The sequence below is a fragment of the Nannospalax galili genome, unplaced genomic scaffold, assembly GCF_000622305.1.
Source record: "Nannospalax galili isolate Female #2095 unplaced genomic scaffold, S.galili_v1.0 scaffold278, whole genome shotgun sequence".
In the NCBI taxonomy this organism is placed as follows: Eukaryota; Metazoa; Chordata; class Mammalia; order Rodentia; family Spalacidae; genus Nannospalax; species Nannospalax galili.
Window position 1 is genome coordinate 5,145,611 of NW_008347536.1, and position 26,614 is coordinate 5,172,224.

General features: G+C 37.8%; 1 protein-coding gene across 13 annotated transcripts in view; it reads left to right on the plus strand.

Annotated features, from left to right (window-relative positions):
* The window catches only part of Dlg2 (discs large MAGUK scaffold protein 2), a 2,328,307-nt gene that overhangs the window by 1,485,332 nt on the left and 816,361 nt on the right, over positions 1-26,614 (plus strand). For all 13 annotated transcript variants that reach the window (XM_008844185.2, XM_029568893.1, XM_008844178.2 and 10 more), the window contains one exon: positions 1,755-1,808. In XM_008844185.2, coding sequence (XP_008842407.2) covers positions 1,755-1,808 — 54 coding nt within the window. The remainder of the gene's footprint in view (positions 1-1,754; positions 1,809-26,614) is intronic.

Below are 26,614 nucleotides of genomic sequence, written 5' to 3' on the forward strand. Positions count from 1 at the left end.
GTGTGTATCACTAACCAACTAACACTATGTGAGGGCTTTTTTTTATAGTAGTCTATCTTTAGGAATGCTTAGAGTATTTAACATTAATCATGAAATGTAGTTTATGAAGTATATTTCAATTCATCGCCTCATTTGACTTTTAACATTGTTATTATTTGGAAGATGATCATTATCTCTACAGAGAGGGAAAATGGGCTAGAGAGGCTTGCCACAAGAAGTTGTTCAGCTTCCAAACCATTTAACTGGGAAATTGCTGAACGAATCTTGAGTCCAGGTCTTCTTGACTCAAAACCTCAAGCTGTTACCCACACCAAATAAAATACTTCTTTACAAGGAGTGTTTGTGGATTTGTGTATATGTGATCTATCTTTCTCCAAATTCCCTAGTCATTCACAAGGTATTTATTGACTATTATGAATATACCATGAATATCTAGTTGATCTCCTGTGTAAATATGTACACTAAGTTTTGTTCACTATTCCCAGTGTTTGGAGCTAAGAAACAGAATTTTGTTTTATAAGACCCACTGAAATGCCTTTTTAAAAAAATCTTTTGATTAGGATTCCACAGGCAAAGACTGACATTAAAAAGCTGTTAACTCTGTTAACTCCAGAGGGCACAGCTAATGAAATATCCCAAAAGCTGAACATTTGCCAAGATACCACATCGTGTAGGACAGCTCTCGATTAATCACAATGAGAGTATTTCCTCTATCTAAATGAAATCTCTAATTTGGGATAGAGATTAAAGATCCTTTGGGGAATGAATGGAAAGTTACTCTGAAAATTCTCAACACTCAAAAATAAAGATAGGTCTACTAAATATTCATGAAGTCAGACTGGTGGTACGAATAGATTGCCGTCTCTTGTTTCCTAATGACTTGGCTTGTAGCACGCCTGTATCAGTCTTACACATATTTCCATATAACATTAAAGGGAATTACTGAAGATTGTGAAGCCTTTTTGAAAAAGAAAATTTATCATATCAAATATGATATTTTGCCATCACTAATTTTTAATTACATAATGTACAAAATCAGAAATGCATAGATTTAAAAAGATGATATAACATGCACTAGCTAAATATATGTAATTGAATTTTTACTACACTGGATAAACATATTTTCAAAAGGCAGTTTAAGTATTATTTCATATTTAATTATGCTTACTTAAGAGAGACATCACATTTCTCTAGCAAACTGATTTTTTAAATAAATGGTACAAATTTTAACTTTTACCTACTTCAATAGCACTCTCTTCCTCATTCACAGCACAAATCCTAGCTCCTATATTGTTATACACAGTTTAAGAGAAAATTAATGTAAACTCTATGAATGCTTGATTTATGCCATTATGTGATAATGTTATAGACACTTGTAGTGAAGGAAGATATGGAAACTCCACCATTTTATTTCTGTCTCCAGGAGCTGCCACAGGGCAGGTTCCAGACTTTATGAAATGCTTGTTCATCTCTTTGTTAAATACAATAAGAGTACTGGTCTCTGAATATATTATTTCATGTTTAAAATTATTTTGGGTGGCTGGAGAGATGGCTGCTCTTGCAGAAGACCTGGTTCCCAGCACCCCCATGGCAGTTAACAATCATCCATAACTCCAGTTCTAGGGGAGCCAACACCCTTTTCTGACCTCCAAGGACACTGCATGACACAGGTACACTTACATGTAGGCAGTATACTCACACACATAAAATAATAAATAAAATATTTTAAAATATTTTTCTGTTTCTCTTTTTAGGCTAGCCCTGCTCCTATAATTGTGAACACAGATACTTTGGACACAATACCTTATGTAAGTAATATTTTATATACTTTCTTTTAACACTCTGAGTTTAGTAATCGTTTAGCTGAATTTAATAGTATGCAATCAGTTCTATCCAATCTAAATAATCTGATAAAATGATATGTATAATTGGTTCCGTAAGTTTTCTTTTGATACTTGCTAAATCTTGGCTTTACTCATGCAAGTATTTCCCTCTTTCATTTGGATTTTGTAAAGCACAAGACCCATCATGAGGGGGACAAAACCATAGAAGCACAGAAGAGTCTGTTTAAATATGTTCATTTGCTAGGTGGTTCACTGGAAAGTGATTGAATTATTAATAAAAACATGAGCCAACATCATTGCATTTCTTACTAAACAAACACAGCGATGTCTATTAGATAGTGTGTAATGTAACTGATCAATAAATATTTCATAGATTTTGTTGGGCTCCTAGTAAGGACTGGCTAAAGTTGGAGGATAGATTCTGGCTGTAGGAAAAGATTAGAGACTCCAATTGGTCATGTTGTGAGTCATGTGGAAGGCCATGAAGACTTCGGACTGATTGATATGTAGATGATAGTCACCAGGAACCACAGAACAGCCACAGAACCACATAGATAGAAGGTGTGAAGGGAAGAAGGGCCACAAGAACATGTTTTTGGCCTTTGAGTGAAGTACCAAGTGCTTAGTACAAAGTAGGTGCTTGACTCAACATCATACCAGGCAAGTTAAGCATAAATCATGAAGGCAAAGTGGGGCCTTTGAAGTTTATAAGGACATGGCCTTTTAGAGGGGACAGTTGCCACTTTGGGGCCATTTTGCCAAATCATCTCATTTTTCAAGAGAAGTTAGAAGCTTAGATTTTTATGTAAATATTCATAATTTCTAAAGCAACTATTAATAGTTTATATGAATAGTTCATAGGCTGCATTTTGGGAAATATCTACCTCAATGAATCTGAAGATAAAGAAGCAAGTTCTGCAAGCCAGGCCTCAAACACAAGGGAGCAGCATGCTAGAATTGGAGTATAAGATGGAGACTTGATTACAGGACAGTTGACTGAACTGGGACATGGGGTCAGTACAGAAATAACAGCAGTTTGACTTAATGCTGAATTATCTGAACTTGTGAACTAGAGCTCCTTAAATCTTCCTGATCAAAATTAGTTTAGGGACAAACAGGGGATAGGCTTAAGCTTTCTGACTAGAATCAAGCAATCTCCACTGTGGAAAGTTCAGGAAGGGGCTCTATGGAGGGAAACAAAGTAATGCATTAAAGTCACTGGATATCTGCTACATTATTGGTCATTCTTCCTATTTTCCCAGTGTATGCCCAACAGTGTTTTAAGCACTTAACAAATATATACAATTCCATCTTTATAACAATTCTATGAAGCATAATCTGTTAATTTTTATGTTGGAAAAATTGGAGCACTGAATCACAAGGAGGTTAAGTATCTTGCTGAATTATTCTTAGCAATAAGTAGAGTGAAGAACAAATAAAAAGCTCTACTATTGTATCAAGACTTCTTAACTCCCAGCATGCTGCAGTTGATGTTCCTTCCTTCCCTTGTAGTCAGGCTCTCAACTACAGAACAAAGCTGGCTTACACATTACCACCACATAGAAACTTGATTAGTGACAACTTGTCAAGAGGCTCTAGTTTCCTCAGGATAGGGAGCCATATATTAAGGAATTTCATATTCTAAAAAGTCTGCTTGGTACATGAGATTTGACAAAGCAGAAAAGCAGTGTGTTCTACTTTCCTTTCTATTTATGTGATAAAACACTGACCAAAAGCAACTTGAGGAAGGGATTTATTTGGTTTACCTTCCACGCCATGATCCATTTTGGAAAGAAGTCAGGCCAGGAACTCAAGCAGGAAGTTGAAGCAGAAACCACAGAGGAATGTTGATAACTGATTTGCTCCCCACCCCCCATCTCATGCTCTTCTATCATTCTTATGTAGCCCAGGTCCACCTGCCTAGGGATGACATCATCCATAACAGACTGGGCCCTTCTGCATCAATTATCAATCAAGAAAGCTCCTTACAGTTATGACCACAGGCCCATCTGATCTGAGCAATCCCTCAACTGAGGCTCCCTCAGATGATGCTAGGTTGTGTCAAGTTGGGAGCTGAAGCTAAGGTGGACACTGTGCTTTGTAGAAGTAGACATGAGTCACAGAGGCTTGATTTTGCAAATGGGATCACTTTCTTGTAGTCAATAGATATTATTTCAAAGGTTTCTGTGAGGATTCTCATGGCTTCCCTGGGAGATGCTGCCATGTGAAAATGACTTTTCAGTAGAATCCAAATAAAGATCTTACACAGACATGCTCAATTGATATCCTAACTGATTAGCTAGTACAATCAGTCACATACTGAAGTGGCAAAGCTGGCTCCATTTTGTTCTAGCTGACTTGCTTTTTCTGTCTCTGCCAAGCCGCTCCCACTGCAGTCAGTCAGTCACGAAGGCTACACCTATAGTTTCAGGGGGTACATTGTTTCTAGAATACTGGGAAAGTTCCAATGAGCAGAGTAGCAGCACATCCTCTTACCCAGATATACCCGCATCTCCATGGGGTCCATTGTTTCTGCATTACTGAGAAACTTGTTTTTCCTAACTGAAGCTTTTTGTTAACTGAAAACCTTTGTTAATTGACCTTCCCCTAGTCTGGTGTAACTACAGTGATCTAACGTAACTGTTGTTATTGGCTTTGCCCCTGGAATGATGTAATTGTAGTTTTAAATGTTATAAACCCCACTCTGCCTCCCCCTCAGAGTGGAGAACTATTTTGAGCATTAGTCCCCTCTCGACCACCAGCTAATAAAGGACTCCTAGTTCCACCATCACTCTGTGGCCTTCCTCTGTGCCTCATGCTCCATAGTACACATATAACGACTGTCCAAATTTCCTCTGTTCTCCTAAATATCATGTCTGTACCTGACCTTTAGTAGTCACTGAACTTTTTCTTTTTCAATTTAATCCCCACCTTTTTGATACTTAATGCAAACTTCTCTGTGATTTTCTAAGTGTAAGATATTTGGAGAGGTGTGCTGAGCAGCTTGGTGTGATAAAAACATAACAATTTTCATGGTAGTATGGTCCTAAGCCAGAAGCATATTAATTTCACTTAATCTTTATGAGCATATATGAATCTGCAAGACATAAATTAAAGTACCTACCTCAGAGGATCTTATGAAAAATCATATTTTATATACATAATCATGCATTTTAAAACTTCTAATTGATAGCAGTGTGTGTGCTTTCTGATTGAAATACAGATGTATAAAGTAACACTTGCTAAACTCTGGGAAAATGGTAAATATGTATATCTACCTCCAGATAGATTAAATGTGAATGTGTTACCTATTGAAAATGGCAGATTTTAGTGCATAGCCATTCGTATGATGTCTTTGGTACTTTGTGCAGTCCCAACTCTCCCTTTTTTCCTGACATACTTGGTAACCTTGACCAAATCACTGTTCCTTACACAGTCTATTTTCTATTTTCTCAGTCCCCAGTGTTCTAAACTTTGTTTTCTTCTTTCTTATGTTCTACTTGCTCACATAATTTCAACTCTATTTAATGAAAAAATGACTTCAGAGTTCCCCAGGGTATTTTTGTCATGTTGCATAAGAACATTTCCTTCTTAAAAATATTACCTGAATGACAAGTTTCAGCTTGTATATTGAAGTTCTCCTCAGAAATAATTTCATTATAAGTAAATGTACTAATTTTGCTGATGAGTAGATTTGATTTTTGGATGTAAATGGTTCTAATGGAAATGGCTCCTTGGCATACATGCAAAGGGCAATTGGAGTGAAAAAAATGTTTAGAGCCAATGGAGATTTTTATGTAAGCACCTAGGAAAAGCACAAAAGATACTTAAAACAATTTCTGATTTTCAAAATGTAAATTATGGGACATTAGAGTTATGCCATTTAGTGAAGAGTTCTCTGAGGTTCTTAGTGCCTTAAAAGCCTAGTTATATGCAGAATCACCACATTTTAAGGTTAGGTAGGACTTTGCAGATGGCGTAGCCCAGCCTCACATGCAAAGCATGAGTTTCCATATAAAAAATTAAAACCACTGACAAAGAAGCATTGAAAAAGAGAACATTTTCCCTTTTCACAGCTCTGATTTCTACTTTTTACTCAGTCTTCATATTTCTTTGTTTTCCTCATTATATATTGAATGCTTTTTTATGTCAAGAACCAAAAGTGCTATGTTCTTAAGAATTTCAGAGTCAGTGGAGCGTCTCTGTAACCTTCATGTCTGATTTCCTGAAGGTTACCTTAATCAAGTAGTAACATGCCACCCTCCTGGAACTCTGTAGTCATCTGGTATGTAGCCACTTCTAACATACATCTTCCTTTCAATAGACATGTCAGAGTTAATGCTGAACAATGTCCAGGCAACCCATAGTCTTTCTGCTTTCTAAGAATGAATTTAAAGATCCTAGAATGTCCTTCATTCCCTCTAACTTATCTAGTGTTAGTTTGATAGGTTCTTAATTTTTTAAACAAATTTTCTGGAAATGCATTATGGAAAAAAGAATATTTTAAAATCAAGTGTTTTCAATTCCAATTAGTAACTTGGAGATCAGTTACTGAAAACCTCTCTCATAGGTATAATAATTCTAGCTCAGCAAGTAAATGGCAAAGTTTTGCCTAACATTTACCATTAAATCACATTTTTGGTGTATAACATCCATGAGATCAGTGGCATACAGCAATAGGCATTTATCTCCTGCCCAGATTTATTGCTTTATCTGCCAAGCACCAGGTTGGCTGGATTATCTCCACTTCACATGTTTTACTGTACACTCAGTAAGTGGAATGATGACTTCCCTGGCTATGCCACTCACAAATGATGCTTAAAGCACCAGTTTAGAGCCATCCATCAAACCTAGAGAGCCTCTGCTTACGTTGATCATACTCAGTCCATTACCACACTCAGGGTGAGGGAAGGACGGAATATACACTGAACAATAAACTAATGCACCATATTAAGGCCTTACTTCACTTAGTCTAAAACTCTCTAGCTCCATCCATTTACCTGAAAATTTCATCTTTTATTACTGCAGAGTAGAACTTCACTGAGGAGGTGTACTACATTTTCATTAACCATTCAACAGTTGTACATTTAGTTTTTTTCCATCTCTTAGCTATTGTGAAGAGAGCAGCAACAAACATGGATGTACAGGTATCTCTACAGTATGATGAGTCCTTTGGGTATTTGCCAAAGAGTGGTAGGATCATATGGTAGGTTCATTTTCAGCTTTTTGAGGATTCTCCACACTGCTTTCCATAGTGGTTGCACGAGTTTTCATTCTCACCAGCTATGAATGAGCCTTCCTCTTTCTCCACATCCTCTCCAGTTTTGGAGCCTTTCATTCTCTTGATCTTTGCCAATCTAACTGGGGTAAGATGGAATCTTAAAGTGGTTTTTATCTATATTTTTCTAACTACTAAGATGTTTAGAACTTTTTTAAAATTAAAAAAAAATATTTATTATTTTTATTTTATGTGTATGCATGTATTGCCTGCATGTAGGTAAGTGCACCTGTGTTGTGGAATGCCCACAGAGGTCAGACAAGGCTGTCGGATACCCTGGGACTGGAGTTGTGGACAGTCGTTAGCTGCCATGTGAGTGCTGGGATTCGAACCTGGGTCTTCTGCAAGAACAACTAGTGTTTTTAACCACTGAGCCATCTCACCAGCCCCCAGAATGTTTAGTACTTTTTAAAGTGCTTCTTGGGGCCATTTTTATTTCTTGAGAACTCTCTATTTAGGTCTATCTTCCATCTTATTATTGCATCATTTATTTTCTTCTTTCTTTTTTGAGTTCTCTGTATATTCTGGATATTAATCCTCTGTTGGATGTGTAGCTGATGAGAGAAAATCTTCACCATATTATCCCTTAAATCAAAGGGATAAGAATCTGTATTTATCCTTTCATAAGAAAAAAAACAAAAGTTCAAAAAAAAGAAGGGAATCTTATACTTTAAAAATAGGTAGGACAAGGGAGCACTGGCTGCTCTGCAGAGAACCTGGGTTCTATTCCCAGAACCCACATGGTGGCTAGCAACCATCTGTTAATTCCAGTTCCAGGGGATCAGACACCCTTTTCTGACCTCTGTGGGCACTTCATGACATGGGCACATTTACATGCATTAAGGCAATGCACTCATATATATACAATAAAGATAATGAATAAAATTTTAAAAATAGATAGGAGAGTAACACCTTACAAACAGAGAGGAACTTGGTTCCAGTGATATAGGAGTCAAAACATAGTTTCTACAGTTAGGAAAGTTGTGGAGACAAAGCAACCAGTTCTAAAACTGCTCTGTGCAAAAGCCTCCCAGGAAAGTAGAAAGTGAAGGAAAATGAAAGACAATGGAGGAGATGAAGGAAGAGTTAGGTTTCAAATAATATTAGCGTGCCCTTAGAGGTAATCACCTGCTGAAGGTGGCTGATGAGATCATTTATGGAGGTTATTTGAAAGAAATAATGATATTACATTAGCAGTGAAACTTGTATAGAGTACTTCAAATGTGACACGCTACTGGATGTATGTACTGTTACCATGCAAGACCCCAGTTATACCTGAATAAACAGCCTGAGAAGCTCAACTTTAGTTTTTAAGAGTGGGACCAAACTTGGAAGTCACGTGTTCCTCCAGACATCTTCTCGAATTGTGGGGCTGAGTCATGCCTCATTCATACTTGTATTCAAAACATTTTCTCTGGCATCAGTTTTAGGGAACTACAAGCTTGGATTTTCCCTTTTATCGGACAACCTTGTCCTTTTATCCCTAGGCCTAAAATATCTCATATGCACAATGTTAAGTGTTATTCTGAATCTTCTTTGTGTTTAATGAAGATGCACTGCCATTCAGGACTTCTGCTAATGCTCAGTCATACCTGCATTCGTTCACTATCTTGAGTGGAACTGAAAACTGAGGTTCTGAGGGATCAAGGTTTGTTTGCTATACCTTTTCAGTTGCAAGGTTAATTAAAAGTCATTAGTTCAGATTCTGTCCATTTTATAAAAGTCATTCGTACAGGTGCACACATACCTATGGCTCTGGGACAGAGGCTAAGACAGTGGCCTAGTAGAAAAAAATGACCCCAAAGCAAGATTGACAGTATGAGAGAGCATAAGAGTGGGAGATGAGAGAAAAATAATGGTGCCGTGGGTTCAGGAACAGAGAAGCATTAGCATTAGTTGTGAGGTTCATTTGGGAGTTAGAGAAAGGGTTTGAGACTAAGAAATGTTTGTGAGCAGAGTTTAAATGACACTTCTGATTGATTCCATCAGCAAGAAGGTGAGGGTTAAAAACCCTCTTAGGAGGAATTTGTATTGCAGACATGAGATGACCAACCTCTTAGTTGTGGAGCTGGACAGTTATGAATTAATTTCTTTGGATCACTTTTTACAGTAACAGAGCCTTATGGTTTAGGCTCCTGTTCACATTTAGTTGGACAGTAATATAAAATACATTCACTTTTTTGAACCTACCTATAAATGACTAATATTTATAAAATATTTTGGAAAGATTTGCTATGTTTAGTGCATTTATTCTTCAGCAAACAGATTCCCTTTTGTGGTTTTCCCATGAATGCTGTGAAAACTTACATGGTTGATGTTTGTATCTGTAATATTATCTGGAGATGAAAAATTCTTACCTGTCAGAAAGCAGTCTAATTTTGGCTAAACTGTGCCCATGAGGCAAGAAGAATTCAATGGTAGAGGCAGTGCTATCAATACTTGTTCCAGTATCAAACCTAGCCAATTTAAGTGCCTTTTTCAGTTGTCAAAATCAGTAGATTCCCTTACTCTTCAATGTGTCATTTTGTTCTAGAAGGCAATATGTGGAGCAGATCTGTACATTTCAGATGATCAAGTGCATAGGAAGTATCTGGAGAGCCTCTTAAGATGGAGACTCTGGTTCTGTAGGCCTAGGATGGAGTCTGGGCGATTGCATTTCTAACAGACTCTGAAGTGCTGGTGATCTCAGTTGCACACCTCTCTGCATAACAAAGTACAGACTAGTCATTCTTTCATGCTCAAATGGGTTCTGAACCCCCTCTGCTAATTAGTACTACTGTGAGTTTTGGTTAAGTTGTTTTATCTAAGTCTCTGTCTCAGTTTTCATGAAATGGATCTAATGCTTACCTTGTGGGGAACTTTATGAGTGTTCTTCTTAACATGTAGAAGGTGTTTAATCTAGATTTCTGTGCCTCAGAGTGTCCTATAAACTAGCAGCAGCAGCAGCAGCAACATTACCAGGCAGCAACATTACCTGGGAGCTTGCAAGCAAAAGACTCCAAGGTCTCACCCAAGATGAATGAAATTGGAAATCCTTAACAAGAGCTTTGGGGTTTGTTAGTGTGCAAAGCACTACTAGGGTGACAGAAACTTCTTTCTTGGTTTGAATCCTCTTGTCTTTTTTATTTCACCTCACCTTTGGTCCTGCCCATTTAACTTTTTTTAAACCTTAAATGCATACACATTTACACTGAAAAAGATCCATTCTGCTCAGTACATCAGTGTGCTTAATGATCACCCACTATGCTATGATAGTTTCCAGGTCCCTGTTTCCTAAGAAAGTAGATAAAATTCATATGTAGTTATTAAAAGAATGCAATATTATAAACTTAGGTTTCAATTATATGAGCTGTACTTCTACTACTCAGGAGCCAGCATGGCTATTGGACACTATATTGAATATTGAAGTTAGAATGGGACTGTGTTGGGGACAACATCAAGGGAGCTGGAGGGATGAAATGAAGGTAGCTAGGATTGTATTTCATTGTATACGTGAATAAAACTCCTTATCCACCCCCACAACTTTTGTCCATTGACTTCATATCCTATACTTTAGGATTATTTCCAACTCTTCTAAGCAGTCATCAGTCTTTCAAATTGTGGAATACCTTCATGGTCTCTGTTCTGATAACCACTCAAAAGCTAAATTTTCAAAACTGACAAGTAACATAAAATATGTCTAGTCAAGGTTTATCTGAGAATGTTTGATTTTTGCCCAAGCTTTATCTACGTAGTACATGGTAATTAAAAGTACAAGGCTGGTGGATAACCTTCTTGGATGTTTAACATCCATACTTTGAGGCCTATACTAATATGGTCAGAGGGACTTAAAGGACAGGTTTTGCTCCTTGCCCTCCAAGGTGGACTAAGTTCCAGAGCACTCTGGAGCATTTTTCAAAATATCCTGTAACTGTGGTGAGTCACCTGTCCTCTTGATCAAGGAGGCCATGGAGACCCCACTAGATGGACTTGAACCAGTGTCCAGTCAACACAGAGGAAACATCTCGTTCATGCTTCCAAGTGAAGCTAGCCATGGTCGAGCAGGACCTTTGACTTATCTTCACATAGATGGAACTAGTAAAAGAAAGGAGCCAGGGGCTCCTCCCAAGCCAAGTGACCCCTGAGGAACAGATCCTCAAATTACCTTAAGAGTAAAAATAAATTGGTTAATCTGGTCCAACTGTATGGTCTTAAACACCCAAAAGGAAAGTATAACCAAAGATTATAGGAGTCAATATAATTCTTTAAGAGTCCATGAAATTGACTGAAGACTATATAACAAGAAACAATGCCAGACAGGAGAGATACCTTCCTTTGAGTTGTTGGCCAGGGTGGCCCAAGAGACTCCCAGACAGTAACCCAGCTTAGAACTGGGAAAATGAACAGCAGACCCCAATCTAATCTAAAGGAATGTTGGCAACTGATTGCTGCTAGATGAGGAAGAGCTGATCTTCCTAAAACAAAGAACTCTAGATAGGCTGACTAGACTCAGTGCATGGACAAGCACTGGGTAACAGCTGGGGTCGCCGACAACACAGTGGACAGTAACAGGGATGACAGAGTATACGGGCTCTGGTGGGGGGGGCGCTATGGGAGGGTGCCATTTGGGATGCAGGTATAAAGATGAATAAGATTGTTGGGGATGTTCTATATGAAATACACCAAAAAAATCAATATATTTTTTAAATGAGAAAATAAATAGAATAAAATAAGTCTTTAAATAAAACTCATATGTGACAGATGGAGTCCAATGCAAACAATTACTAAATTTTTTCATAAAATTTCAGTGGTTCTTTCATCATTTCCGTAGTGTGAAATCAAAAAAGCTTAAAACTGGGTAAATCTTCCCAGAAAACAAGTCTGTCCTACTTCCCACTCATCAACCTGGTTCTATATTTTTTGCCTACTGCTTTTCTGTAGAGAGCACGCTGTGGCCTGCTTTGCTGCATGTAATTCAATATGCCCTGGGAAAGCCTTCACTTTAGCTTGCCATATTGGACGTGGAATTGGAGGCAATGGGTAAAGAAAAGTCTACATAGAAATTGTGATTGGCAAAAGTTGTAGCATAAGTCCTTCTAGGTGGGCTTGCTCTGAAGGCAAGTGTTCCATGTACCTGGGCATAGGTGCCACTCTGGTTCAAAAGAGTTCACCCTAGCAGAATAAATTCAATAAAAGGGGGAAAGAATCCTGGAACGTGCTGGTGTAGCTTGTCAAAGGCATTACTAATCAAGGTATTACCAGTGAATTGTGTTCATATCAGATCTTCTGAGGCTGATTAGAATTACAGCATCTCCAGTCCATCCCAGAGTTATAGATGCCTAATCCCTATAGGGCCCTTTGCACTCTTCCATGAGTAGAGAAAGTAATAAGCATCTCACATGATGTAATATGCATGCATAAGTCTGAGAGGTGCTGCTTCATACTTTCCAACCTAATTTTGAAACTTAGTGGAGACCCTAAGCAGATCTGGATGGTGAACTAAAGTGGAAGTGGAGGAGAGATAGAAAACAGTGAACACAGGAGGGACTAAGTAAAGCCCTACAGGCTCACTAAAGTACAAATACAAGACACTCTACACTAATCTGAGGCAGTCTTTAATCTTCATGGTGTATGTTTTAAAAACCTCCTGGGTGAATTTTAAAAAGCGTTCTCATAAACTGGTTAGAAAAGATATGTTATCAAAATTGGGTTATTCATGGCAAAAATCATATGCCTTAAAGTGGCTTGGCTCCTTCCTGCATATCCTAATGGTTTCAGTTTAAATAGTGCTGCTTCTGGGGAGGGGAATTAGAGGTAAAATTGCAATTGTGTGTTCCCACTGCAGTTCTTTTCACCTTTTAAGGAAGTTATCACGTTGCATTACAATTACTTCTTTCACTGTTGATCTTGCTTCCTAGAATGATACTTTTATGAGCACAGGAGAAAATTATATTTCTCATCATTGCACCTCTATAACTTAGCACATTTTTGTGAACTGTGGAGAGAGGCAGGGAGGGAAGGAAGAGAAAGAAAAGTATCAAGTCTAAGGGTAGAAAAGGGAAGTAGGTAAAAGAATCTATTTTACTTGAAGGACCCAGAAAGTTTGGATTGCATCTAGCTATTGAGAATAAGAAAGATGTCTCTAAGCAGAATAGATAAACAAAAGAATCCATGTGGTGAGGTCAGAAGTCGATAAATGCATGTGTCCTGAGTTCTTTGTAGCTAGAGTACAGAGCAGTAGCATAACATGAGACTAGAAAGGTGAAGTTGGATCTGATGGTGAAGACTTACTAGCTTGATAAGGGGCTTAGACTTTATCCTTACGTATCTGCATTGCACTAATATACTTCTAGGACTGAGTATGTTCCTACTCCGTAGTACCCACCCTAGTACATGCTTAATAAGTAAGACTAAAGAAGCAATAATTGATTGACTACTTGTAACGGACCATAGGTTTTCCTTGAGCATTTTCTATATTTCCCAATCCTCTTGCCTTTGTTGACTCTGTTCCATCAGTCCACTGACTTTCCCTCCTTCCATCTTTAGGATCTTATTGAAATGCCATCATCATCAGGGGGCCTTTATCCATCCATTCTTCTTCCTCCTTCACACCATAGTATATCATTCCTGGAAGATTACCTGCTTTAGTGGAAAGATGCTATATTCTGGGTTATTTTAATTCTACCATCTGTTATCTGAGTAACTATGAAATTCACTTCTCTCTTTTGCCTATCCATAAGTAGAGATAGTAATAACAGTCTTTCATGTTGTATTATTTAGAATGCACATTCAATTTCATTTAACAAGGATCAAAGTAATAAGGCTTTTGCAAGTAAGTGGTGTATTCCTCTCATTTTGACAGTTGATGGTAAGTTGTGCAGAGCTGTAATGCCTGTTTTATTCCACTATGTCTTAAAGGACCCATCTACTTTTTATCTTCCTGCTCTCCTACCCCTCAATGTTGCCCTTGCATATATAGTACAAGAAGCATGCCACAAGGATGACATACAAAGGAGAAAGTTGGAGAATTGTAGACATGGGCACTGTTTGTCTTTTTGAAGATACCTCTGGCAAGCTGTAAACATGTCCCTTCATATATCAAGGGTTAGAATTTAGGCAAAGACCTATTTCTATCTACGATGGGAGACTAAGCAATATAATCTTTATTCCAAGGTGCCCTGTCTTAAATAAAAGTTGGGAATCCAATCACCATAGAAGGAAAGAAAAATAAACATTGAGGAATAACCATAATTATCAATTCTACAATGTGAATAGAAGAGTTCTTCAACCTGGGACTTTCACCTAGAAGATGCTCTACATGACCCATGAACTACTGGAAGAAAACACAAGATCTTTTCCTTTTATGATTTCTCATCCTTTCTAATTTCCACATTTTTTTGTTTGTTTTTTGAATGTTTGGTTGTTTGTTTTTGGTCTTTTTGAGACAGCATCTCCCTGTAGCCCCAGCTGTCCTAAATTTCTAATTTCCACAATTTTTTTGTTTGTTTTTTGAATGTTTGGTTGTTTTTGGTCTTTTTGAGACAGCATCTCCCTGTAGCCCCAGCTGTCCTAAATCTGGAGCTGGCCTCAATCTCGCAGGTATTTCCCTGCCTCTCTGCCTTCCCAGTGCTGGATTAAAGGCCTGCACCACCATGCCCAGCAGGAACAGAGCTTTAATTTAACCATTTATTTACTATACATTTCCTAAACAGCTGACTAAATCCATAGCATGAAGTAAAACCATAAATGGCTTTAAGCACAGAAATAATCCATCATAGGTCCTGGGGGTGGAGTTCAGTGCCTAAATGTGCAAGACCCTAGGTTCAATCCTCAACATGAAAAAAGAAACACAAAATGAAAAACAACAAAACCAAGCCTTACCTTTTTTTGCCCAAGCAGTGCCAGGGACTGAGCCCAGGGACTCATGCAGGGTAAGCAAGCACTGTGCTGAGTTATGCTCCCACCCACACCAAAATGTCTTATAGGAATTTCATGAATTAGCACTGAAAATATAAGCAAAACCCAACTAATGATGGTCATACAGCATTACCATCTTTTACATGCATACCTATTACATAAGTTGAACTGAAAACATTCTTTTGAGAATGTCATAAATTAGAAGCCAGCACACCTTTTCTAGAAGTGAAATTTTCTTTTCTAGATAGTAAATATTTTAAGTTTTTCAGACCAGAGTCTTCACTAAAACTATTCAACCCTGCTATTGTAGCACAAAAGCAACTCATATTATCTAAACAAATGACTATGACTTTTTTAAAATAAAACTTTAAGAGCAGTGAAATTTGAATTTCATGTAATTTTCATATTCCAAAATAAGTTTTTCAACTTTTAAACTGTTTTCAACCGTTTGAAAAGATGAAACCATTCTAGCAATAGGCACTTTTAAAAAACCGGTCACTGGCCTAATTCTGGCCCACAGGACATAGTTTGCCAATCTCTGTCATTACTGGAATTAACCAAACCAGGATCACCATTAAATGCTCAGTAACTAGCTCATTCCCTCTTGTGATTGCACCAAGGTACCATGACTCATTTACAGATGTGAAAAGCAGTGAAAACAAAACCAATCCCATCTTAGTTATTATAATAAAAGCATTGAGACTTCCTTCACTCAGTATATGAAACACTACCACCTAGAAGCATCTCCAAAAAAATCAATTTTAATTTGTGAAGTGACTTTTATATTATTATTATAATACTGATGATAATTCTTTTTTTTTTTTTTTCAGTCTTTTTGAGACAGGGTCTTCCTGTAGCCCCAGCTGTCCTGGAACTCAGATAGGGATAAGATAAACTCCTGAATGAATTCACAAAAGAGATAGAAACATTGAAGAAAACTCAAGAAGGAAGTGAAAAGTTCAATAAGCCAATTTGAAACAAAAGGAAAAATCCTCATCAATAGAATAAATGAAATGGAAAACAGAATATCAACACTGGATGATAAGTTGAAGAACAGGATGGCTCAAGCAAAGATGATGAGAAATTTAAAAATAAAACAGGAATGGAATATACAGGAAATGTAGAACACCATGAAAAGACCAAATTTCCACATCATAGGCATAGAGGAAGGAGAAGAATTTCAGGTTAGTGGTATTGACCAGGTCTTGAACAGGATTGTAAAAGAGAATTTCCCAAAATTAAGGAAAGACATCCCCAAACAATTACAAGGAACACATAAACACCAAATAAAAAGGACCAGAAAAGAAACTCCCCATGGCATATCATAATAAAAACACTAAATTTACAGAACAAAGAGAGAAAGCTTCAAAAGAAAAACAACTCACAAAGGAAAACCCATCAGAATAACAGATGATGTATCAATGCAAACTATGAAAGCCAGAAGAGCCTGGACCAAAGTATTCCCAGGTCTAGATGACCAAAAATGCCAAGATAGAATACTTTACCTAGAAAAAATATTTATTAAGGTTGAAGTGAAAAGAAAAATCTCCTATGACATGAATAGTCTGAAAGAATACATGTCCACAAAACCTGTCCTTCAAACAATACTTGAAGCAATACAAAGAACTGAGAAAGGAACAACTACACCCCAGGGGCAACAGAAAGAAACTAAGTGAAGGTATAATTGTGGAAACACAAAATTAGACAACGAATGCAAACAGTATTCAAAATGGTGGTATCCAGTATGTATCTTTCAATAATAACTTTAAATATAAATGAATTGAACTCTCCAGTCAAAAGACACAGAATAGTTGAATAGATTAAGAAACAAAATTCATCCTTGTCTGTAAGACCATGCCATCTTCAAGAATAGGCACTACCTTAAAATGAAAGGATGGAAAAGAGTATTCCAAGAAAACAGCACTAAGAATCAAGAAAGGGTTGAAATTCTAATATCTGACAAAGTAGACTTAAAACTAAAACTAATCAGAAGAAATAAAGAGGGTTACTTCACTCTAATCAAAGGAATTATTGACCAAGAAGATATTGAAATCATGAACATATATGTACCAAACTCTGATGCAACCAGCTTCATTATAACAGTACTACAGGACTTTAAGAGAAAGATTAATCCCAACTCACTAATAGTAGAGGACTTCAGTACACTACTATCTCCATTAGACAGGTCAGCCAGGCAAAAAATAAACAGACATCTGTATTAAATGATCCATCCAATGAACCTAACAGACATCTACCAAATATTCCACCCAAGCACCAAAGAATACACATTCTGTTCTCAAAAACTGACCACATTACTGGGACACAAAACAAACCTCGATAAATACAAAAAATTGAAATAATTCCATGCATTCTGTCACACCACAACACAATAAAGCTTAAAATCATCACTGGAAGAAGCCCTAGTAACTATACAAACTCATGGTGATTAAACAACACACTCCTGAATGACAAGTAGGCCAAAGGAGGTCAAAGTAGGTCAAAGGAGAAATTAAGAAATAAATAAAAGTATTCCTGGAATTAAACACAAAGGACAGTTCAACACAACAAAACATCTGGGACACTTTAAAAGCAATCCTAAGAGGGAAATTTATAGCTCTAAGTGCCTACATTAAAAAATCAGAAAGGGTATTGCAATTCTAGACTCTGGAAAGGCAAGAACAAATGAAACCCAAACCCAGAAGATGAGAAGAAATAACAAAAATCATAGCAGAAATTAACAAAATATGAACAATGAAAACAAAAAGAATCAATGAATCCAAAAGCTGGTTCTTTTAAAAACTAAACAAGAGAGATAAACCCATAGCCCAGTAAATCTTAAGAAAGAAAAAGCAAATGTAAATCAACAAACTCAGAGATAAAAGGGAAAACATCACAAGAGATACCCAAAAGATCCAGAACATTCTAAGAGAATACTTTAAAACTGTTCTCTATTAAATTTGGAAACCTAAAAGAAATGGATGGCTATCTAAAATCATGGAACTCACCAAAGCCAAACCAAGAAGAGAACAAGTTAAACAGAACCATAACATATAAGGAAATTGAAACAGTAATATAAAACCTCCCAACTAAAAAATGCTCAGGCCCAGATGTATTTACAGCAGAATTCTGCCAGACATTTACAGAATCTCTGGGGCCGGAGAGATGGCTCAGTGGTTAAGAGCACTGACTTCTTGCAGAGGACCTGGGTTTGATTCCCAGCTTCCACATGGTGGCTATGAACCATCTTTAACTCCAGTTCTAGGGGAATCTGAAGCCCTTTTCTGACCTCCATGGCATTGCATGACATGGGTGCACTCCTATACATGCAGGCAATACACTCATACACATAAAATAAAAATAATAAAATATTTTAAAAAATGAAAATAAAGAAGATCTGCAACCAATACTACTTTTATTATTCAAAAGATAGAAGTAGAGGGAGAACTCCTGAATCTATGAAGCTAACATCACTCTAATACCAACATCAGGGGAAGACACACCATAAAGAAAACTATAGACCCATACCCAAATGAAAATAGATACAAAAATTCTTAACAAAATATTTGTAAACTACACATGGATACACATCAAAAAGATCATCCACCATGATCAAGTAGGCTTTATTTCAGAGATGTAGGGATGGATCAACATAAGCAAATCAATAAATATCATAAATCCTATAAATGGACTCAAAGATAAAAATAACATAGTCATCTCAATAGTGCAGAGAAGACCTTTGACAAAATTCAGATGCATTCATGATAAAAGTTCTAAAGGGAATTAGACTGGAGGGAACATACCTCAACATAATTAAAGCTATATACAACAAACCCACAGACTGCCGGGGGTTCGAACCAGTGACCCGGGCAGTGATGATTGGGAATGAGTAAGCACGCCGTTCGCCAGCCCACGTCGCCCCCAATACCAGGAACACTCAGGTGCAACAGGGAGCCTAGTTAACCAGGGACTCATTTATTGCAGGTGTTACAGAGCTTATAAAGGCACCTGGAAATTCCCCCTCCCCTCCTGAGGGTGTATCTTAAGGATGGTCACGCGCTGATCATGCACTCCTCAGCAGTGCAGAAGTATTCTTCAGACTTTCAAAGCAAGCCAGGGTGAGCCCCCAGTAACTTCCTTTAGGACCTATGCAAGGTGGGACCTTTAGGTCCCCACAACAGACAGCATCACTCTAAATGGAAAACAAACTGGAAGTATTCCCATTAAAATCAGGAACTTCTGGGTGTAGTGGTGCACGCCTTTAATCCCAGCACTAGGAGGTAGAGGCAGGCAGATCTCTGTGAGTTCAAGGCCAGCCTGGTATACACAGTGAGTTCCAGGACAGCTAGGGCTACAGGGAGACCCTGTCTCAAAAAGACCAAAAAAAAAAAAATCAGGAACCAGACAAGTCTGTCCGTTGTCTCCTCTCCTTTTCAATATAGTACTTGAAACTCTTCCAGAGCATTAAGACAAGAGAAGGAAATTAAAGAAGTACTAATTGGAAAAGAAGAGGTCAAACTATCCCTTTTTGCAGATGATATGATACTATACCTAAGAGATCACAAAAGTTCCACCAGAAAATGACTAGACCTGATTGAAACTTTCAGTAAAGTAGCAGGTTACAAAAATTAATCAACAAAAATCAGTAGCCTTTCTATATACTGATAACAAGAAATCAGAAAAGGAGTACAGGGAAATCCTCCCATTCACAGTAGCCTCAAAAAAGATACTCAGAATAAACCTGACTAAAGACGTCAAAGATCTCTACAACAAAAAATTTAAATCTTTAAAGAGATTGAGGAAGGGGGCTGGAGAGATTGCTCAGTGGTTAAGAACATTGGCTGTTCTTGCAGAAGACCTAGGTTTGAATCCCAGCACCCACATGGCAGCTAACAACTGTCTGTAATTCCAGTTCCAGGGGAACCAAAAGCCTCTTCTATCCTCCGTGGACACTGCAAGACATGGGTGCACTTACCTACATGCAGGCAATACATGCATACAGATAAAAATAATAAATAAAATAGTAAAAAATGAGAGATTGAGGAAGACACCAGAAGATAGAGGGGCCTCCCTTGTTCATGGATTGGAAGAAATAATACTGTGAAAATGACCATCCTACCAAAAACAATATATAGATTCTATGCAATCACAAATTCCTCATGACATACAGAATTAGAAAAAAAAAATCCTTAAATTCATATGGAAGCACAAAAGACCCTGAATAACCAAATCATCTCTGAGCACAAAGAGCAACACGGGGGGATTACTATACCAGATTTCAATCTATACTACAGGCTATATTCATAAGAACAGCATGGTACTGCCACTAAAATAGACATATAGATCAATGGAACATAACTGAAGATCCAAACACAGTAAATGCAATTTCAGCCACCTTATATTTGTCAAAGGTGCCAAGAACACACAATGGAGGAATGACAGCAGCATCTTCAACAAATGGTGCTGGCAAAACTGGATCTCCACCTGTAGAAGAATGAAATCGATACTTATCTTTCACCTTTCTGTGACCTTTTCACAAAGGTCAACTTCAAGCGGATCAAAGATCCCAATGTGAATCTCGAAACTCTGGAACTGTTAGAAGAAAATATTGATGGTACCCTTCGGTATATAAGTGTAGGAAAGAACTTTGTAAATCAGATAACAATTCCTCCAGAATTAAGGTCAACAATCAACAAGTGGGAACTGATGAAGCTAAAAAGCTTCTGTTACAGCAAAAGAAACAATCAAGAAAGTGAAGAGAAAACCCACAGAGTGGGGAAAAATCTTCACCAGTGTGCTGGCTAGCTTTAGTGTCAACTTGACACACCTGGGTTGAGGGAGCCTCAGTTGGGAAATTGCCTCTATTGGACTGCCCTGTGGCCATGTCAGAGGGGCATCTTCTTGATGAGTGATGTGGGAGGGCCCAGCCCACTGTGGTTGGTACCACCCCTGCGCAGGTGGGCCTGTGTTGTATAAAAAACGGGCCAGGGGAGCAAGTCAGTAAGCAGCATTCCTCCATGGCCTGTGCTCCAGTTCCTGCTTCTAGGTTCCTGCCCTGAGTTCCTCCTACCTTGGGCTCCCTGATGAACTGCGACCTGGGAGTTGTAAGCTAAATAAACCCTTTCCTGCCCAGGTTGGTAGTGGTCAGAGTGTTTTGTCACAGCAATAGAGAAACAAACTAAGAGAACCAGTGACACATCTGACAGACTTTTAACATCCAGAATATGTAAAGCACTCAAAAACAAAGATTCAAGAATACAAATGACATAATTAAAAGATGGGCTAAAGAGCTAAACAGAGAGTTCTTAAAAGAAGAAATAAAGATGACTAAGAAACATCTTAAAAAGTGTTCAACATCGTTAGTAATTAAGGAAATGCAAATTAAAACTAACTTGAGATTTTGTCTTACCCCAGTCAGACTGGCTAAGATTGAGAGAACAAACGAATCAAATGCTGGCAAGGATGTGGAGAAAGGGGAATGCTCATTCACTGCTGGTGGAATTACAAACTCCTAAATCCCTATGGAAAGCAGTAGAGAACTCTTAAAAATCTAATGAACCTACCATATGATTCGGTTATACCACTCCTTGGCATATACCGAATGGACTCATCCTATTGCAGAGATACTTGTACAACCATGTTTGTTTCTGCTCTTTTCACAATAGCTAAGAGATGGAAGCAATCTAAGTGCCCCTCAACTGAGTGGTTAATTAAAATGTAGTACATTTATATACGCTGGAGTTATAATCATCAGTAAAGAAAGATGAAATAATAAAATTTGTAGTTAAATGGATGGATCTAGAAACTGTTTCACTAAGTGAAGGAACACAGATTCAATAAAACAAAAGACATATGTTCTCCTTCATTTGTGGATCCTAGCACCAGGAAAGTGGAAGGGAACAGGGAAAGTAAAGGGAAAGAGGAACCCGAAGGAATAGTAGTGGATAGGTGTTACCAAGGGAGAAATGTGTAAAAAGGGGGTAGTTAATTGGGAGGGGGAGAAGAAGGGCTATACAAAGAAGTATGGAAATCAAGGGGAAAGAGCTAAAGAGAGGTGGGACCATAGCAGACATAAATTATCAATGGAGAAATGAGGAAAATGAGAACACTTTAAATGGGGAGGGAGAGGAGAAAGGATAAGGCAGGGAGAGAAAGAGATAAATAGTGCCTAGCTAGTATGACAGAGGGAATTGTGTTAGTCCAAAAACCTACTGAAAATTACACATGCAATATCTGTACATGAGTCTGTAAGTATAGATGAAGACTACATAACAAGAAACAGTGCCAGAGAGGAGAGACCTCCTTTCAAGCTGTTGGCCAGAGTAGTCCGAGAGACTCTGAAAACAACATGGGCCGTTGCCACAGTCCTTGATTGCTTCCCAGAACTTGATGGGAAGACCCTATTCCTGAAGACAGGATATACTTTAGACACAGGATTTGGAGCAATGGAGTTGGACCTGACCTGGAAGGCACCTCCCCTGAAGGCTAGCTCTCATAGCTTTGGAGAGCACTACGCAAGCTGCTAATGGAGAACACCAATTGATGCTCCAACCCCAACGTCAAGGCCTAAAAACCACATCAGTGACTGGCATAGCATACGGCATTGGCACATTAGTGGCACTTTCATCTTGCAGGTAATCAACAACTACCTAATTGGACCCAAGCCCGCTCAGTGGGAGGAAACTCATGTCTGGTACTGTAAACCTAGTGAAATACATATAGTTGGAGAGGTCATAGATCTTAGAGAAAACTCCAAGGCTGTCACATCCTTAAACAAATGTAATTTCCTACTATGTGCAAAATATGAATCCTTAAATTTGTAGACAAGTATCACAGTCACCATCCATCAAAGAATCTTCTTTTTTAAGAGACAGAGATAATTACAGTGTTCCACAAGTGGTAACATACAGAGATTATGAATTTCCCAAGTCTAAGTGGCACATCTAGGCTGGAACCTCTATACCTAAGGCTCATGGAATATAGAACAAGGGACTAAGAGAACACTAATAGCGTCTTTCAATTCTCATCAGTGAAGCTCCTTCATGCAACAGAGGGCCAGGTCACAACATGCCACAAAATAGAGAATAAGAGTTTGCAGAGTGTGGGTCCTTGGACAGGACTCCTATATTAAAATCTATCCACCCAGGGCTCAGGGACCATCGCAGAAGAGGGGGCAGAAAGATTGTATCAGCCAGGAAGTAGGTACATGACCATATGACAATAGTCCTACAGGCTCTTGGGACTCTTCTCATATGAACCTTCAGCAATGGTGTATGTCAGTGTGCACAAGACCCATGCAAACTTAGGCAGACAAAAACCCAGCACTGAACTGTGGAAGTGAACAGCAGGCCCAAATCTTTGTTGAAAAACTATTGCCAGTTGACTACTGTTGTGCGAGGTAAAGCTGACCTTCTTAAAGCGGGGGGAACCCTAGATAGGCTGACTAGATCCCAGTGGATGAAATTGCACCGAGGGCCATCTGGGGGCACTAATTTTAAATGATAGGGCTTAACACAAATGACGGATGTATGAACTCCAGTGAGGGGGACGCTATGGGTGGGGTGCTGAAGGGGAAGGGAGTATAAAGATAATTTTCTGTATGAAATATACAAAAATCAAATAATTGTTTTAATTATAGCTTAATTTTTATTGAATTTTTGTTTTTCAAACAATATAATATGGTATTTATATCCCCTCCTTTATTCATACCTCCACTGCCTGATGCCCAATTTAATGTACTGAGTTATACATACATACATACACACACACACACATATATATATATATATGGAGAGAGAGAGAGAGAGAGAGAGAGAGTATCTCTGAATGTCCATCAGTGTGAATATATCCACTGTTCCTACTAAGAGTCCCATCCCTTTAAGATGCTGTCTTTTCCCCTTTCAGCAGACATCAATTGCCAAAAGTTTCTTATGTTGGATTGGGATTTTTTTACCCACTTCCCCATGTATATTCTTGGATTTTGTTTGATTTGAACTTGGATAGGACTTGTGCATGCTGTCATCATTGCTGTGAATTCATAATAGCTTCCCAGCTAGAAATTTCTAAAAGACAGTTTCTTTGTGGTCATCCACTGCTTCTGGCTCTTAGGCTCTCCCACCACATCTTCCTCAACAATCTCTTAGCCTTGGGAGGCAGAGGTTTGAAACAGTTGTCCTATTCAGGAATAAGTACTCTGTGACATCTTGTATGATTTACCATATTTTTTCATTGTGTATTAGTAGCTCTTAACATGCAGTATTAGCCACATAGAATTGTGCTTTGCTTAGCTTTAAATTCCAAGGAATATTAGCCTAACTCTATGAAAATAGTAGGATATCAGTAAATATTTAATTTGCCAGTGTTACACACAGCTTTATTATTCAAACTGAACTGGTTTAACAAAGAGAGTGTTGTTCAAAAAGGTATTTCTTCAGGTAAAATGTGTGCATTTACCTTGATCCACAGGACTCAAGATGCATAAGGGACCCCAAGAGTAGTATGCTCAATTTGTTGGCTTGTTTTACAATTTGACATGTGCATTAAAAACTACTCACTTCAACATATGACCTTTCAGAATGCCTTTTATTTCTCAGATGTACTTTTGAAGTAAAATGTAGGTGGTCATATATGAGAATGCTTAACTAGGTAAGAGCACTTAGAAGGGAACGGGGAAGTGAAAGAAGTTGAAAGTAAGATCTGGAATAAAAAAGAAGGGGCCAAGTTTTCCCCAGTCCCCCTGACTGTGGGGATGACTAGTGAACAGAGAGCAGAGGGGAGATATTTTTAATTATCTTCTTTCAATTTTAAGATGATTCTATTTGCATTGAGCTAAAATACCCTACTTCAAAAAAAAAAGCATATGTAGTGAAACATTTTCTCAGGGCTTTGGGAACAAGATTTGAATCTTAGGGTATTTTATCACCTTACTTCTCTTCCTTGTTAAATTTTCTTGGATTTCTAAATTGATTTCTATTAGAGGATGAGTATACTACTTATTCTCAGAAAATAAGTCAGACACCTTATTTCAGGCATTTACTTTCAACTAACAACTTAGTTTATCATATGTCAGACCTTATTTATTTTCTTTCTACTGTCTCTTAAAATTTCCAGGTTTTCCTGAGCATTGTTAAAGTAAAATAAGCTTTCATGAACTTTTTCTTTAATAAGAAAGTAAGTTTGCTGCTTCACAAGAAGCTTTAATGTAAATCTGTAATGTAAATGAGTTTTGTTTATCTTGATTTCCAGAACTGCCCCAAATGATGTCTTGCCTGGAGGCTTTCTTTATTTTGCCAACTCCATAGCATCAAACTCAAATAATAGAAATTTAATGAGGTGTCAATAGAGGGAAAATAGTCTTGAAACAGCAAAGCTGGATACCAGGTAGACAAACAGCCTGAAAGGGAGCTTAGGGTTTTAGCAGTTTTTTTTTTTTTTTTTTTTTTTTTTTTTGAGGTGGGGGGATGGCTTGTTGAAAGAGTTATTCTCAATTCACTAAGATATAGCACTCTGTAATATAGAGGCTATGCTCTAGGGATAAAGATTCACTTCAAATGACTCTAATTTATAGCCTGGGTATAGACTTGAAGTGCTGAATACCTCCCCAGATGATTTGATGAAGCTAATCAATAGCTTAGAAGTAGCATATATACTTTCTTTCTTGATTTGGAATTATAAAATTAACAAAAGGATTTGCATTTTTTCTTTTCTTTTTGGAAGACTATGGCAGCCACATTGCAGAATATATCATAAAACATGAAACCGTGCTCAAACATCTAGTCTCCTCTGTACCCATTATGATTCTGGACAATTAGTTGGATGGCAACTGCTTAATTTGCTTAGCACTCACCTTACAGGCAATAAAGTAAGTTTGTCCCTTGTTAACTTTGTAAATGACTCAGTCCTGCTAACAAAGCTGTCTATGCAAAGAACATGCCCCAGGCTCAGACATGATCTAGTTAATAAAAACACTCCTCTAAGGGTTGTTCTTCTGACATGCGTCACAATTTATGAGTTGTAATTGGGTTAATTAAAAAGGGAGGCATGGATGGAGCTTGAGCAGTTTAGCTTAAGGGTCCCCAACATCAAAAAAAAAAAGAGAAACTTATAAACTAGACTATTCCTGACAGCTGGTCTAGTTGTGACCTTTAGGTCATTATCATATCTTAGGTCTAATGTTACAAGGAGCAAGTAGATGTCAAGCCCCTGCCCCAAGCCTTCCAGAAGCTTTCCACACAACCCACCTCTTGGAACTGCCCATCTCTGTAGACCTATTACATAACCTTTAAGAAACCTCTAGTTTAAAAAACAATTATATATTTCAGGTTTATTTAGTGGCTTGGTTTAACATATCTTCATTAATGATGAAATGATCTGGCTCCTGTAAAATGAAATATCATGTGGGTGTAGCAGAGAGCACGGACTTGGCATCCAGCAGAACTGATTCTTGATTTGAGTAGCAACACTGCTTCCTCATTAGTGGTGTGAACTTGTGAAGTTACTTAAGCTCTCTGACTCTAGTTCCTTGTTTGATAAAATGTGAAAACATGGAAATCTCATAGTACTGATGTGATAATGAACTGAACAGCTTTATTCACATAGT